Source organism: Dama dama, chromosome 10 (genome assembly GCF_033118175.1).
Source record: "Dama dama isolate Ldn47 chromosome 10, ASM3311817v1, whole genome shotgun sequence".
NCBI lineage: Eukaryota > Metazoa > Chordata > Mammalia > Artiodactyla > Cervidae > Dama > Dama dama.
This window is the reverse complement of record NC_083690.1, coordinates 5438002-5454969: the sequence shown is the minus strand read 5'-3', so window position 1 is coordinate 5454969 and position 16968 is coordinate 5438002. Positions and strand designations below refer to the sequence as shown.

At 58.0% G+C, this 16968-nt stretch overlaps 1 protein-coding gene across 1 annotated transcript in view; it reads right to left on the bottom strand.

Annotated features, from left to right (window-relative positions):
* Window positions 1-51: 51 nt before the first annotated feature.
* The window catches only part of C10H16orf96 (chromosome 10 C16orf96 homolog), a 43268-nt gene continuing 26351 nt past the window's right edge, over window positions 52-16968 (bottom strand). The window contains exons 12-19 of the mRNA XM_061153888.1: window positions 16242-16360; window positions 15469-15531; window positions 14029-14121; window positions 12838-13018; window positions 12632-12734; window positions 8805-8885; window positions 7761-7974; window positions 52-6241 (exon numbers count right to left, since the gene is read on the bottom strand). Coding sequence (XP_061009871.1) covers window positions 6226-6241; window positions 7761-7974; window positions 8805-8885; window positions 12632-12734; window positions 12838-13018; window positions 14029-14121; window positions 15469-15531; window positions 16242-16360 — 870 coding nt within the window. The 3' untranslated portion in view covers window positions 52-6225. The remainder of the gene's footprint in view (window positions 6242-7760; window positions 7975-8804; window positions 8886-12631; window positions 12735-12837; window positions 13019-14028; window positions 14122-15468; window positions 15532-16241; window positions 16361-16968) is intronic.

Here is a 16968-nt window from a genome sequence, read left to right as displayed (position 1 = left end):
AGCGAGCCCAGAGCAGAGGCCACCCCCCCAGTCCTGCCTGGCTCCACACCACTCCTGTCTGTCGCTGTCTTTTCAACCACAACGTGCTCCGGAATCTTCCTGCCCACCCCAGGCTTTTCCCATGAAGTTAGTTCCTGCCCTGTGTTCCCAGAACCCCTGCCTCTGTCTGCTCACCCTTCCCCCTGTCGGACTGGACAGGTCCCGACCTCCAGGGCTAACAGCTGCCTTCCGGTCTGCCTGGGTTTCACACAAGGACTTTTCTCGCTGTCTTTAGGGCCCCAGTGGTCAGTTGCAGGCTGGACCCTCAGCCCCACCTCCGGCAGTCACAGTGGGTGGGGCAGGGCCCTTCCCTGGGGGAGGTGCAGGCCACATCCCCTGTGGTAAGATAGCAGGCATGGATGCAGAGCCCGTGGGCCAGCAACAGGGACCGGATGAGGCTGGGCAGAGTCCAAGCTGCAGCTCAAACCTTTGGTTGCCAAGGAGACAAACCACTCAGGGGCAACAGACAGTGGATCCCCAGCTGCTCCCACACCAGGCTGGGCAGGCACCTACTCCTCTTAAGGGAGAAGCCGGGCACGACTGCCTTGGACAGCCTGTACCAGGGAAGGGCGAGCGTCCCTGGGGCAGCTTTGGGAGAAGGCAGCCTAGCTCTTGCACCCCTTGGTGAGGAGCTAGAACTTGGGGGAGCAAGGGGGTGTGGGCCCCTGCAGATGGTCACCAGTGGCCTGACTCCCTAGTCAGGAGGCCTACCCCACTCGGCCCACTGGATGGTGCCTGGGGTGGAGAGTTCTGTTCTGGAAGATCTGCCTGGCAGGCGCCTCAGAACCTGCCAACGGCAGCCCCGCTCCCGCTCCCTGGGGTCACCATGCAGCCGACTGCTGCCCTGTCGGGGTCTGGACAGCCTTTATGGACCACTGGAGGCCCCCACTGGTCACATGACTGACTGCAGCACCCCCACTGCAGCTGTTGCTCGTGTCCTCGCCGTGAAGCCCACCCTTCTAACGGCCTCCGGGGGGCGGGGGGCGCGGCTCTGCCCGGGGTGCCTCTGGGGAGAGGGAGGAGGCTGTCCTGAGCTCCTGAGCCTTCACTGCAGCTCCCTCATCCCTTTGGAGGGAAGACAGTTCTCAGGAAGCTGCCACACCCCCTTCCCAGTGCAGGAAACACATGTAGAGGCAAGGAAGTGCTTCTGGGGGTGAGTGTGAGCTCCCCAGTGGGTAGGCGACTGAGGCGGCCATACCCACTGGAGCCAAGTGAGAGGGTGCACAGTCCAGAATGTCCACTCAGGCTCCCTCCCAGGCAGGCCTCAGAGTGGCCTGTGGGAACCACACCCTCAACTCCTCAAAAGTGTGGTCATCAGACCAGCCATGTCCCATGGGAGCTTGTCAGAGATGCGGGACCTCCTCTCTAACCCCAGCCCAGACCTGAATCAGAATATGCTTCGAAGAGGATCCTCACATGCCCCATGGACATTCAAGGGTGAGAATGTCCCAACCTGACCAAGCCCACTTCTGTCTCCAGAGGCCACTAGGGGCTGGGCCTGGAGGCCCCAGGAGGAGGTCCTGGAAGGACTTAAGTTTCCTGTAGATGCAGCTTTTCCAGCGTGGGCATTCTGGACACTGGGGCATCCTGTGCAGCACCCCTGACCCCTTTCCACGAGTTGGAACCAGTAGAAGCACCCAGTTAGGACAACCAGAAGTGTCTGCAGGCAGAGTCGCCCCAGCAGAGAGCCGCAGGGCCTCTGCGCAGCCCCTGGGGTCCCACAGCATTGGTCTCTGGGGTGGGGTCCTGACAATGCAGTTTTAAACATTCCCTAGGGCATTAGTGATCAACTTGTGAATGTACTAAAAGCCGCTCAGTCATACATTTCATTATTTTTTTAATCATACACTTTAAAAGGGTAAATTACAGCACGTCACTTAGTCCTAGCTGTTCTTGAGCAGCTTCCAGGTGACTGATGGAAAATAACTGATGGGACACAAGCCCCTTGTGGCAACTGGGAGCCCACTAGACTTGTGACCCTCCAGCCTGTAGAGCACAAGTGTCCCATGGATGCTTGGGGCAAGGAATCTGATTTCTAACAAGGGCCCGGGACACAATGGAAACCAGAGCAGGAGGGAGCAGAGGGCAGGGCTGGAGCTTTCAGGCAGTGCCCGGGCCCTACTAGGTGTGCTGGAAGCCCCACGCACACCCTCCCTCCTCTGCAGCTGAGCATCTCCCAGACAGGCAAAGGGCTGCAAAAGGGGGTGGGAAACGCGAGGGGAGGCAGAGGTGGGCCCATGTAGATGTCAAGCACCGTGGATGGAACTCAAGGGCAACACAGAACCTGAAACTTCAACTTCCCCAAGCCTGGAGGCTCAGAAGCAAGACCGGAGGAGTCAGTAACCACCTCTTACCACACGTTCAAGTGTAAACTGGCTAAAATGCAAAGATGAGGTACAAACGGAACAGAGTCACATTTACAGCCATTCTTAGCTGTCCCTTTCAGCACTTCTTGGGAGCCGCCTCAACAACACATGGAGAAGACCAGCCTCTGGGCTTCATCACCACCCACCTGACCACCAGACTTGAGCTCCATCACTTTGTTTCCAAAAATTCCACTCTGAAAACACCATTTGCATCCCAGAGGTTCCTGGGAAGAATGTGACTGGAGCTCTCCTTTCTGAAGAGGGGACACGACTGCAGATGGGCATGGAGGCCTGGCCTCCCCATATGACTTGATGTGGGTGGGCCCTGTTGTTCAATGATTGTGCACACGTGCAAAGTCACTTCAGTCGTGTCCGACTCTGCAACCCTATGGACTCTAGCCCACCAGGCTCCTCTGTCCGTGGGACTCTCCAGGCAAGAATACTGGAGTAGGTTGTCATGCCTTCCTCCAGGGGATCATCCGACTCAGGGATTGAACCCGCATCGCTCATGTCTCCTGCATTGGTAGGCGGGTTCTTTATCAATAGCACCTCCTGGGAAGCCTGTTAAATGATCAGGCACGGCCATCTTAGGGGTTTGCAGACTTGGAGGCCCCTGGTGTGTGCCGTTGGGCTTTGTCTGCCAGCACTCTAAAATCAGTTTACATGAAAAGCTCCACTTCCGGCTTACCTTGGACGTTTGTCACATCTGGCCCAAGTTCCCTTAAGGCCACAGCTGGTTGAAGTTGACCCATCATGGCGGGGACGCCTCCTAGCCTGGCCCTGGCTGGCCAGCCACCCCTCTGGCCACCATGGCGGCTGCATCCGCCTCGCACCTCAAGTCCGCTGGCGTCTCTGAAGGAGGTTTGCTCTTCCCCAGGAGCATCTGTGAAAGTAGATGTCCTGCACTGTGGGGGCAGGGGGGAACGGAGGGGTGAATGGAGGCTCTGAAATGCTTTCTGCGGGCAGGCAGGGCGCCTCCTTCAGAGCTGTGAAGAGAAGGGCTTGTTCTGAGACTCCCCTGGATGGAGGCAGACACTCAGGGCCCCTGAGAACACACTGTGGCCGAAGCAGAAAACCACGCAGCTCCCAAGACTGCCCCCCAGCCCGGCAGCTGGCGGGGCCGCTGTGGCCCTGGAGGTCTCTGAGGGTCTTTTCATAGCCGGACTCCTCTGAGGACAGATGAGGGCTTTGACTCCAGTTCCTCCTGGTGTCTGTGTTGGGGAGGCCGCCCGGGTTGGCCAAAAGGAGATCTTTTGAGGCAAGGGCTATTTCCAGTTCCTGCATTTGGAAAGGTCTCCGGTTGCTTAGCCACAGTTGATGTTTGGGAAATATAAGTATTTCAAGTAAGTCTTAGAAGAACGCAGCTCTTTTAGGGGTGTAAGGGTGCTGGGTCCTGCTGGGGAGGGTGAGGGAGGGCCCAATCCTTGGATGGCCGAGGCCTGTCGGCAACCCAGCATGAGGCACCAGGAGCCTGCTGGCAGAGTTCTGCTTGGCTTTCTGGCCATTTCTCATCTCCTGGGAAATATGAGGTGCAGATGTTTGGTGGGGGGCTCATTTTCTATGGATCTAGGGAAAGTTGAGAGCAAGAGGAAGGGGAGAGAGAAGAGAAGCCCTTCTCTGGAGGTTGTGTGTGTTTGGAGGGTCTCTGTCTAGAGCTCTCGAATCCATGGAAAGTCAGGGCTCAAGCCAGCCAAGGGAGTGGTGCCAGGGAGACCCATGTGCCCCTAAGACATCCCTGCACAGAAGGCCTTCCCTCCAGTGCCCCCTGGCGGCCTGCTTTGGGGTCCTGAAAGCGAAAATCCCTCAGTCGTGTCTGACTGTTTGTGACCGCATGGACTATACAGTTTATGGAATTCTCCAGGCCAGAATACTGGAGTGAGTAGCCTTTCCCTTCTCCAGGGGATCTTCTCAACCCAGGGATTGAATCCAGGTCTCCCACGTTGCAGGCGGAGTCTTTACCAGCTGAGCCACAAGGGGGGGGGCGGTCCTGGTGGTGCCTTTTCCAAGGCAGACCATCTTGTTCAGGACACACGTTTGCTGTCGTCAGTTGTGCATACCTTAGGGTTAATGAGTCTGTGGTCTTTGAAAGGAAGAAAACGTTCGGTGACCCTTTCATTTGCATTTGGTGGGTTGTGGGGCTGGGTTTAGGGTGCAGAGCAGTCACCATGCAACACCCTGACATAAGGCCCTCTGCTTGGCCAGAGCCATCTCATCTGTGCCCCTCATGCCAGGCCAGCCCACATACCTCCCTCTCCACAGGGCTGATTCATCTCAGTCTGTTTTTTTTTTTTGCCGCGCCTCAAGGCTTTGGAGATCTTAGTTCCCCGACCAGGGATTGAACCTGGAACCTTTGGCAGTGAAAGCCTGGAGTCCTAACCACTGGACCTCCAGGGAGGCAAGTTTTAATGTGCTTTTTTAATAGCAACAACACCAACAAAATAGCCATTATGGGGAATTTGCATTCCTGAAACATTGAAACCTAGCAAATTTGTTTGTTTGTTTTGCTGCGCCACACAGCTTGTGGAATCTTAAGTTCCCTAAGGAGGGACTGAATCCGGGCTTTTGGCAGTGAAAGCCTGGAGTCCCACCCACTGGCCCGCCAGGGAATCCCCTCATCTGAGCCTTAAAACAGAAAGTTCCAGGGATCCCCCTTCACTCGAAGGCAGACAAGGACAGCCGGTCACGCCACTCCTTGTGCAGCCTGGCCCAGCCAGGAACTGTGGTCCCCCAGCAGAGGAGGAGGTGGGACCCGGGGCCTTCAAAAATGACCCCTCTACTGACCCCAGCCCCGGTCTCACCCACTCCCCAAGCACCTTCTCCTGCTGGGGTGGGCACCCTGCTGAGCATCAGTCCCAGGAAGAGGTGCAGCACCGCCCTCCCAGCCACCAAGGCCAGCAGGTCCCCCACCTCCGGGGCTGGGACAGGGGAGGGGGCTTCTGCCCTTCTCCTCGGCAAGGATTCTGCCTCCAACTCCCGCCTGGGATCAGGCCAAAGGCTGGCTTCCCCACCAGCCCCCACAGGGGACAGAACTGTCATCTTCAAGACTGCTCCCGGCTGGCTGCAGGGGGGGCTCACCGCCCCCCTCCTTCCCAAGCACCCAGGAGACCTATCCCGGGGCACACGGTTACTCAGGGCCCTACCTGACCCACCCCTCCATCCGTGGGCTGCAGGAGCCCACTCAAGCACTGACTCCATTGGTAAATTGGAAAAACGGGCTGGAAGGCAGCTACCGGGGGCTGAGAGAGCAGGGCTCGGCTGCTGTGAGTTCCCACAGGTCGAGGCGGCAGGACACAAGCCTGACCGCGCCTGGCTCAGGTGCTTCCCTGGGGCCCCCACCTCTCCTCTGGCCTGAGCCCAGGCCACACGTGAGAGGTGTTCGAAGTTGGACTCCTCACACTGGCGTCCAGCACCCAGGAAGCACGGCCTTATCGTGTGAGCCTGGGTAAGTCACACCACGGCCTCTGCCCGGGGCCCCGCTCTGCCCACCACTCAGGGCCGGGGCTGCATGGGGCACTGTGCCGCGGGGCCGTGTGTGATGGGGCAGGGGAGGGTTGCCACGACTCTCTGTGGAGAGTCCGCCCCAGCGGGGTGGTGGCCGGAGCGGGGCTGACAGGCCCACCCACCCGAGGGACGGGCAAGGCCAGCCACCACAGAGGGCATGGGGCCAGTCACCCTCATCCACAGTCCGAAAAGTAAAAGGTTTTATTCTGGGGAGAAGCTGATAAAAATACTCATCTCTGCTACGGGGGTGGGGCCAGGGCTGCACTGGCCGGTATCCCCCAAGGCGGCGTAGGTCAGGGGGCTCAGGAAATGTTCGGCTTCATTTGGACGCAGTCCTCGGAGAAAGAAAAGAGAGGTCAGGTCCAGGAGGGGGTGTGTGGGAGGGGAGGCAGGGCTGGGGGGCCACTGGGGTGGGGGGGTAGGCACGCAGCACCCAGGACGCCTTTGGCCACAGGTCCAGAGGACCCTCTGCCATGCCAGCACCCTGACGCCCCCGGGGTGGATCCCCGGGGCAGCTCACCCCCACCCCACTCCCTGCCTCTCTCTACCATCCCAGGGGCCCCTGGTGGATGATAGGGAGAGGTGTGCCCCAAAACCAGGCAGAAGGAAGTTTTTTTTTTAGTCTTTGTGGAACGTGACAGAAGTGTCAGGAAGCATACAAAGGGTAGAGGGTGCAACTGGACAGCCTAGGGGTGGAAAGGGAGAAACAGCCAGCCCGAGAGGAAGAAGCATGCGCGCTCAGTCGCTTCAGTCGTGTCCGACTCTGCGACCCTCTGGACTGTAGCCCGCCAGGCTCCTCTGTCCGTGGGATTCTCCAGGCAAGAATACTGGAGTGGGTTGCTGTGCCCTCCTCCAGGGAATCTTCCCTACCCAGGGGTCGAACTTGTGTCTCGTACATCTCCTGCATTGCAGGTGGAATCTTTACCGCTGAACCACCAGGGAAGCCCGAGAGGGAGAAGGGGGACCAATAAACCATCCAGGGACTTCCCTGGTGGTCCAGTGGTTAAGACTCTGCGCTTCCAATGCAGGGGGCAGGGGTTCGATCCCTGGTCGGGTAACTAAGACTTCCCAAGACCTGTGGTGTGGTCACACACTCACAAAACCATCCAAGGGGCAGAAACCACTCGGGCTGAGGGGCCCACCAGGCAGGGATGAGTGCTCCGCTCTTTGCCCCGGGGCCAGTCACGGAACCCCAAATGAGCATGCTTTGCTGGTCCGTCAGCAAAAGACAGTGAGCACATGACCCAAAGAACCAGCAAGATGCCAAACAGGATGGAGCAGTCCTGGAGTGGTGATTCCAAGGGCTTTTGCTCCAAGTGCCTCGTGGATTAGCCAGAAGTAAATACAAACAATCAGATTCTTTAAATACCCAACTCATAACAGTGATTACTGGTGGAAACAATCAACAGACAGTAAAAAAGCACGCATGCAGTAAAATCTGGTTCCCGTGAGAAAACAGGTCCTGGTAGAAATAACGCTCGCTAAAGAAAATGGACAGCAGTATTGGCTGTAATTGGAACGCATTCTGATGAAATCATTTCAGCAAAATAAAAAAGGGAAGTGATTGTTTTTTAAAACCACTGTAACTGTGCTGTATTGAAAATGGGTCAAGGAATTAAATTGATTTAGTGGGAAATTCAGTGTAGCAAGAAAGCTGTGTTCTCCATGAAACGTAGCATGAGCTGGACTGTGTTGTGTGTGTCCATAGGCAAGTTAAAAGCAGCTACTGGATCAAAATGAGTCCCTTATGGAGACCCCTCCCTTAAGCCCAGGAAGCCCACACCTAGCCCAGGGCAGTGTCTCTGGGGGGGAGGGTGGAGATGCTGGTGGGGAGCGGGTGGGCGCAGGACTCACGGGTTGCTGGGCTCCTTGGAGGACTGCAGGCTGGCTCGGGACTCCAGACGCAGGAACCGTGGGTGCCTGGCAGACCCTGGGACTGGCTGGGGGTCCTGCAGAGACGGTGTCAGCGGTGGCAGCAGCAGCACGGGCGGGGGAGACGGAGGCCGAGCAGGCATCGTCGGCAGAGGGCCCGAGGCGGCTGAGCCCATGCTGGCGCGGGGGGGCAGGGCTGCAGGGGCGGGGGGCAGGAGAGACCTACTATGTGTCCCAAGAACATTCTGGAGAGAAGCTGGCCCAATGGGGCCATCCCCACTAAGGAAAAGAAAAGCCCCAAGACTGGAAGTGTTCACTTCTGATCGATCACCCAGCCCAGGCATCTGACACTTTCTGGGTGGGAGTGGTAGTATCCATCCTGGCAGATGGATAGTTTCATCTATCCATCCAAGATCAATGAAACCAGAGGTGGACAAGGACGTGGAGCAGGGCAGCCCAGAGAAAGCGGGGCTTGGAGCCCGGGATTCCCCAGTTCAAGGTCGCTGTGCCTCATCTCCCCAGCTGTAGGGGCCTCCCCAGCCGGGACAGTATGAGATGAGGATTGGGCAAGGTGAGAGGGGACGGAAGTGCTCTGTATGCTGTAAAACGCACTCAGGTTGGTGATGAGACCTGGGGAGTCGTGACCTCAGCTGCCCCCCCCGCCACACTTGGCTCTCGGGCCCCCAGCGGAGAGGCCCGAAGGAATGAACAGGCTCCCTTATCCCACCCCTGCAGCCGGCTGGACTCCGGGAATATAGACACCAGCCCTAGGCCCCAGGGATGGCGCCTGGACCAGGAGGCCTGGCTGGAGGGTGAAGCTGGAGCCCTGGATGGCTGGGAGCACGTGCTCAGGGCACTGGGTGCCAGGAAGCAGTTACTCGAGGGACCGTCTCTGGCCCTCCGGGTCTGGGCTGGGCTGGGGAGAGATGGGTGAGGTGGGGCCAGAGAGCCTCTGGCTGGGACTGGGGGCCCAGACATGCTGCTGGAACCCCAGCTGGGCCAGGGACTTGTGGGGCAGCTACTCACCGGAGTAGATGGCACCAAATAGGGTGCTCGGGCGCGCACCCTCATACGAGCTTCGGGCCGGGGGATGTGGGACCTTCACAGCTTAGCGGAGAAGAAAGGGGAAGAGACAGGTGTGGGTGGGGGCACCCCCAGGGCTCTGCCCACCTGGAGGCCCACGTCCTGCCCTCTGGCACCCGCAAAGGCCCTTCACTCCGGCAGGAGCTGCCCTGCTGCCCACACCCCACCTCTTCACAAACCCAACCCCCACCGACTCGTGCACGGAAGCCCCTTCCTCCCTCCCCGCCTCCCCTTCTCAAGGCGGAGGTGTTAGGAAAACCCTTTCTAAAAGTAACTCAAGGCCAGGGAGGAGAGAGACCTTATTCTAGCGCAGAAAGATACAGGCGGTCTGCTGGTTGGCCTGCCAGTTCTCAGCGAGTCCCAGCAGGGCCGGCCACCACAGTGCCCCACTCCACCTCCCTGTCCTTTATCTTCTGTGTGTGTGCTTCTTTTTTTTAAGGTACGTGCCTGCTAAGTCACTTCAGTTGTGTCCAACTCTTTGCGACCCCATGGACTATAGACCGCCAGGCTCCTCTGTCCACGGGATTCTCCAGGCAAGAATACTAGAGTGGGATGCCGTTTCCTCCTCCAGGGAATCTTTCAGACCCAGGGATCAAACCCACGTCTCTTAGGTCTCCTGCATTGCAGGTGGATTCTTTACCACTAGCGCTACCTGGGAAGCCCTTTTTTTGAAGTAAAATGCACATAAAATTAATTATTCAAAGTGAACACTTCGGTAGCATCAAGTTCATTCACAAGGCTGTGTGACCGCCATACCCATCCAGTTCTCGAACATCTCATCACCCCCAAAAGAGGTTGGTACTCACGAGCCAGTCACCCCCATTCTCCCCTCCCCCGAGCTCCTGGCGACCACGAACCTACTTTCCATCTCGCGATCTGCCTGTTCTGGACATTTCATAGGAGGACGTCGCACAATACACGGCCTTTGGGGTCTGGCTCGATCCTTCACTTCTGAACCCAGGGTCACTCTTTCTGGACGGGGGTCCAGCCAAGAATCTCCATGGCCGGCCACCTAGACCAGAGGCCAGTGAATGAGGTGGGAACGTGCAGGGAAAAGAGGCCGTGAGAGTGAAGGTGCAGGAAGGATGAGGGGAAGGGTCACCAACGGCCATTCACCCAGGGCTGCTGAGGACGGCAGCCGGACTGGTGAGGCGCCTCCGCCCCCATCCGGGACCCGGACGCCTCCGCCTGCCTCAGCCCTCCTTGCACTGAGACCTCTGGAAGTCCAGCCTCCTGCTGGGGGCACTGTTCGCTAGGCACCTGGGGTTCCTCTGGCCCGCCTGAGACCCAGGCCACAGTGTGGGCATTGGAGGGGAGGGCACAGGCTGGCGGGATGGCCCTCAGTGGCCCTGCAGGCAAAGGACAGATGGATGCATGAGACCAGGCTGGACCTGGGCAGGGTTCGCATCAGCTAGTTTAGATACTGAGTGTGCCTTGGATTGAGCTTCCCAGGTGGCGCTAGTGGTAAAGAACCCCCCTGCCAATGCAGGAGATGTAAGAGACATGGATTTGATCCTAGGTCAGGAAGATCCCCTGGAGGAGGGCACAGCAACCCACTCCAGTATTCCTGCCTGTAGAGTCCCATGGACAGAGGACCCTGGCGGGCTACAGCCCATAGCGACGCACAGTGAGACAAGACTGAAGCGACTTAACATGCCCAAATATTCTTTCGAGTAACAAATGAACAATGAGACAAACTGGTCAAAAAATTGGGCCACAGGCAGGTTTTAAAGTGATCCCAATTGCCAGTTAGACTTTGTGGCCCCCAAGCAGGATAAAGCAATGAGACGTCCTGGTTCAGTCCTGCTTTCTTGCATGGAACTGGAGAACGAACACATGCTGGGGAGAAAAGCCCCTTGCTCCAGGTGACAGCCTGGGGGAGCTGGGTGGAGGGGTTGCCGTCTGGCCAATGACGGGGGACGAGAGTGGGGTCTGTATGTCCCTCTGGCCCCTCCACCAAAGGTGCCCTCCAGGCAAGCAGCCCTCACCTGCTCGTTCGTGCAGTGCTTCCCTGGCTCTTGCGGGGTGAAAGGAGGCAGTGCAGGGAGTGGCAAGGAGTTGGATTCATCAGAGACTTCCCTGGCAGTTCAGTGGTTAAGACTGCGCTTCCACTGCAGGAGCCGCGGGTTTGATCCATGGTCGGGGAACTAAGATCCCGCAGGCCATGTGGCATGGCCAAAAAGAATAAGTAAAAATATTTTTAAAAAGAAAGAAGTTGAGCTCATTCAGTGTTGGCCACCATTGCTGTCATCCTGCCTGGTGGTCCTAGAGGCCCGGCCTGAGTCTCTTTCCAACAGCATCCCTCCCGGGGGGCCTGGAGCGGCCAAACCTCGTCCAGGTGGAGCTGTTAACACCAAAGGGTGACATCCATGCTCCAGGGGAATACAGGGCTTGAGATGGTGTCCTGCTCCACTGGATCAGGGCAGGGGCCTGTGGTGGGTTGAATGGCAGTCCGCCAAAAGACATGTCCCCCGGAACCTGAGAATGTGACCTTGTTTAAAGAAAAGATGCCTGCAGATGTAAATAAGTGAAGGATCTTGAGATGGGGGTAGGAAATGGCAACCTGCTCCAGTATTCTTGCCTGGAGAAAATCCCATGGACAGAGGAGCCTGGAGAGGGTTGCAAAGAGTCGGACGGACATGACTGAGCACCTGAGCACACACATTACTTCTTGAGGTGAGGCCATCTGAGTTAAGAGACAGAAGAGGAAGAGACATGGGGAGAAGCCACTCGGAGACGGAGGCAGAGATGGGAGTGGCGCAGCCACAGGCCCAGGAATGCCTGGGGCCCCCAGAAGCTGGAAGAGGCAGGAGGGACCCTCCACTAGGGCCTTAGGAGGGCACACGGCCCTGCCCATGCCTTGATTTGGGATTTCTGGCCTCCTGAACTGAGAGAGCTCATTGCTGCCATCTCCAGGCGCCCAGCTGGTGGTCATCTGTCGCAGCCCCAGGGCACTAGAGCAGGTCGCTGTCTTCCCCCGCACACCAGTGCTTAGGCGTCTGGTGCTTGTTCTCAAGTCAGTGGAGGCAAAGGGGGTGATGGGGGACACCACGCTGGGACTCTGTGGCTCCTGGACCAACCCCACTAGGGCAGTGTGTGGAGCCTCTCTTCCCAGATGGGGGGACCTCAAAGGCGCAGAGAAGGCACCTCTTTGGGTGCTTCCAGCCCAGTGCTGGAGCTGAGTCCCCAGGGTCCCCAGCCGGAGCCAGCTGGAGCCAGAGCCACGATGGTGCAGCAACCAGAGTGACTCATCCCCCGCCTCCCTCGGGCCCAGCCCTCCCGGCCTGTCCTTGTCTCCTCCTCATCACGCCCAACCCCGGCACAGGTAGACTCATCTTCCCAAGTTCCCAGCCGGGTCTGCCTCCCACCCAGCACAGCACCTTTACACCTGCTATTGCCCGTGCTCCCTCCCCAGAGCACTCTTCTCCCAGCTGACTCCTTCATCCAGCAAAGCCCTCTTCCCTTTCCAGAGGCCTCAGGCCAGCAGCCCCGGACCTCTCCCTTGGACCACCTGAGGACCAGTGTCTCTGGTCACAACTCTCCCATCACGCCCGGCACTCCAGGGAGGCCCTCTGGCGCCCCCTCCTCCCAGCCGCTCCCCAGTACCGCGCCTGGCACACAGGAGGAGCCCACATTTGCCAGTGGCTGTGTGAGGAGCCCCGTCACAGGTGCTGCCAGCTCTGGGTCCCACCTGCCTCACACGGGGCCGCACGCTGCCCAGCCAAGGCAGGACCCCGGGCAGGGGGCCCAGGCAGGCTGACGCTCCTCACCTGCCACCTCCTTCTCTGTGCCAGTCAGCGGCCGCGCCCTGTCCTTGCCTGTCATTCGGCCCTTGTAGAGGATCCCGTCCACTCCCAGGAGGTCCACCTCGGCCTGGTTAAGGCAGCCCAGGCTCCAGGTCAGGGACTGTCCACAGAGGAAGCAGGGCCTGCCTCCCCCGGGGTCACCCACCTCCAGGGGCCCTGGCCTGACTCACGGAGTCATAGTCCAACAGCTCAGGGTCCCCGTAGGGGTAGAGTGTCGACAAGCCGTATGGCTTGAACTTGAGGTTGGCGTCATTTCTGGGGCCGTCACCCCAGTCTTGCGGGGGGCCCAGTGAGTCCAGGCTCCCCTCAGGGGCTCCGAGGTTCTGGAGTTTCTGCAGCTGCTGTTGTTCCCTGGGGGCAGGACAGGGGGGTCAGCAGCCACCTGGAAGCACCTCCGCCCCAGAGGAGCCTCAGGTTGGGTCCCAGGGCCTGGCCAGTAGCTGGGGAACTCTGGACAGACCTGTCTGGGGCAGAGAGCAGAAATTGAGAGCCATGTTCCCCCAGACTTGGGGCCCAGGTCTGGCCTGCCAAGAGCAGGCGCTTAACCTCTGTCTCTCTTTATTTTTTATCACACCGTGGGGCAGGTGGGATCTTAGTTCCTGGGCCAGGGATCAAACCCAAGCCCCTGGCATTGGAAGGGCTAAGTCTTAATCACTGGACCACCCGTCCCTCTTAACCTCTCATCTCAAAAGACAGTCAGGCGAGGGAGGGGGGCATCAGGCCCAGGCCCCAGGTCCCTCACCTTCACGTGGCCGTGGCTGCTCTTCAGCCATCACTCCCCACCCTCGAGCCTGGGGGCCTGGGTGTCGGAAGCACCCATGAAGCCATGGGGGGGTCAGGGGCTGAGGAGCAGGGCTGGGGCCTAGGGTGCTGGCCGGGGGCCAGGGAAACACGAAGGCTGAGGCGCCAGGCCTGCCATACACTAGCTGTGATCTCAGGCCAGTTGCTGCAACTCTCTGAGCCTCAGTTTCTTCAGCTAGGATGATAGCAGAATGACCTCAAAGGGAAGGTGTAAGGTTTCAACGAGGTCAGTGCTGTCAGAGCACTCGGCACAGAGCCTGCCCGGCCACAGCAAGCCCCTCGAGGACCCCGAGGGGTCATGACTACTTCTTTCAGCAGGAAGCTGGTCTGTCAACCCTCGCTCACAGGGGCGTGTGAGGTTTGAGACCCTCCCTCCCCTAACAGTTCTTGGTCCATGACAGATGCCTGATAACCTGTTCGTTCCTCTCCCCATGAGCACCTCACGTGCCCGTCTGCAGCCCCACCGCCCAGGACAGCATCCCTCGCAGATGGCTGCGGCGCCCTGGGCAGTCTTTGAGTCTCGGGACTGCAGTTTGCGCCCGGATCCCACACCTGCTCACCTCATCTGCTGGCGCTGCAGGTACTCGTAGCTGTTGGCGCTGGCCGGCCGCAGCCCTGGCAGCAGGTGGGTGTTGCGAACGGTGATGAGTTGCCTGTGGAGGACAAGAGCAAAGTGGGGGGTGCACGTGGCCAGCAGAGGGCCCGGCTCCCACCTCCTCCTGGAAGCCCGCCCTCAAACGTGGCCTTTCTTCCAGAAAGATCCACAGTGTGGGGCCACCATCCTCTTCGTAGGTCATTGAGAACAACTGTTCTGATGACAAAAGGAAAACCCAGAACAGGTGAGTCCTAGAAATGGAACATGGGTTGGAGGGTGCCATGGGTTCGGCGAAGGAGAATGGAGAGTGACTGCTGATGGGCACGGGGTGTCCTTTTGGGGTTGGGCCATGTTGTCAATGTACTAAATGCCCCTGAACTGCTCACTTTCTTTCTTTCTTTCTTTTTAGGCCACACCACCCAGCATGTGGGATCTTAATTCCTCAACCTGGGATCAAGTTTGTGACCCTTCCCTGTAATGGAAGCAAGGAATCTTAACCACTGGATAGCCAGGGACGTCCCTGAGCTGTTCACTTTAAAACGGTCAATTTATATTATGTGTATTTGACCTCATTACAAAAAATTAAAGCATCAGCCTTCTGAGGAGCTGGAACTACCCTACATCTTGATCTGAGTGGTGGGGAGATGAAAATATTTTGGAATCTGAGGTAAATGGGCATCCCTGGTGGCTCAGATGGTAAAGAATCCTCCTACAATGCAGGAGACCCCAGTTTGATCCCTGGGTCAGGAAGATTCCCTAGAGAAGGGAATGGCTACCTACTCCAGTCTTCTTGCCTGGAGAATTCGATGGACAGAGGAGCCTGGCGGGCTACAGTCCATGTGGTCACAGAGTCAGAAACTACTGAGAGACTCACACTTTCATTTGGGATTTCCCAGGTGGCACTAGTGGTCAAGAACCCGCCTGCCAATGCAGGAGACATGAGATCAGGTTAGATTCCTGGGTTGGGAAGATCCGCTGGAGGAGGTAACCCACTCCCGTATTCTTGCCTGGGAAATCCCATGGACAGAAGACCTTGGCGGGTTACAGTCCACAGGGTCGCAAAGAGTCGGACATGACTGAAGCCACTTAGCGTGCACATACGTGCACTAAATGCCACTGAGTTTTCCACTTTAAAATGACGGATTTTGTATGTGAATTTCACCTCCATACAGAAAGTATTAGACTATAAAAACACGTGCAGGGAAGTCCCACAGGGTTCAGCTTTCCCCGAGTTTCCTCTTACCCTTTTCCTCTGGAGCCCACCCTGTTCCTAGACACAGCGGGCAGCAGACGAGACTAGGGAAGGGAGGGGCACAGCGCTGCCCAGGTCGGGAGCTAACGGGATCGTGTGCACAAAACGGTGTATACGGATGTTCCTGTCCCCGACCACCCCTGCAGTACTCACGGGCTGGTCATCATCTCCACGGGCCGGTCGCAGGAGATGCATTTCACCCGCTCAAACAGTTTCCTGGAAGACACCCCACTCTGTCAGCCGCTGCCCTGGCTGGGCCCCAGGAGGCCCTCCCCGCCCCGGGCAGTGCTTGGGGGAGGCTGCAGGTCCATCCATGCCTCAGGGCCAGGGCTTCCCCCCAGAGCCCACTCCTGCTGGCCCGGCCCGGCTCAGCTCAACTCCTCTGGCCCCTGCTGACCGCCACATGGGGCCACTTGGGGCAGCAGTGGGGGTTAAAAGTGGGCGTAGTTCCTCTCCTCGCCCCAAACACAATGGAGGCCTTCATAACCGGGAAGAGCTACCCTTCATGGTGGACAGTGGAGGGCACAAGGGGTGATCTGAGGACAGGAGCCCCCCAGGAAGATCGGGTCACTCTGCTGGGGGCTCTGTCTGGATGGGGTGGGGGCCTGGCTCTAGTTCCAGGTCTGCCCAGGCTCCCTGTGTGGCCTCGCAGGGGCCCCCTCCCTCTCTGAGCCTCCGTTTCCTCATGGAAGAACGTGGAGCCAAGGCCAGGGCGGCCCACCTCTGAGCTCTGGTGCTCTCTGCCTCATCTTCCCCTCCACTGGGAGGCCCCACGTCCCCCTCCCCGGGTCCACAGGTCTGGAGTCCTTCCTCCCAGAGTCCAGAATCCACTGGGATACCTCTTTCATTTCCTCTCTGGAGGGAGGGCCGTGCAGCCTCTGGGAGCTGCAAGGGCTGCAGGGGACCCCGCCCCCGGAGGGACTCACCTCCTAAAGCCGGCAGCATTGTCGGGGTCAAAGTGGAGGCCCTCAGTCAGCAGCTTCCTGACAACTTTCCAGACCTCGTCCATGTCTTTCTTCAGATCATCCAAATCGCTGGGAACCAGCTGCCAAAAGCCAAAGGGAAGAGTGTTTAGTCAAGTAAGTAAACACTCTGCCTCCCTCCAGCAATCTGCAAAGTTATAGAGAGAGTAACAAGATTGATGGCAACCCACTCCAGTATTCCTACCTGGGAAATCCCATGGACAGAGGAGCCTGGAGGGCTACAGTCCACAGGGTTGCAAAAGAGTTGGACATGACTCAGCAACTAAACAACAAATAAGATTAACCAAGAAAACTGAGGTGGTCCAGTGGTTAAGAATCCACCTTGCAATGCAGGAGATGCAGGTTCGATCCCTGGTCAGGGAACTAAGATCCCGCATGCCAGGGGGCAGCTAAGCAACCAAGCCTGCAAGCCACACCTAGGGAATCTGTGTACCACAATGAAAGATCTCATATGATGTGATGAAGATGCTGAGTGCTGCAACCAAGACCAACTACAGTCTTTTAAAACTACACACACACAAAGACCAAAACTACACACAAGTTGCAAGAATAGTCCAAAGGACACTCCTATATCCACTTAAATTCACCAATTCTTAACATTTCACAATGTCTTCTTTATCTGTCCATATGTATGTATGTGTTTGTTTTCTGAATCATCTGAGAATAATCA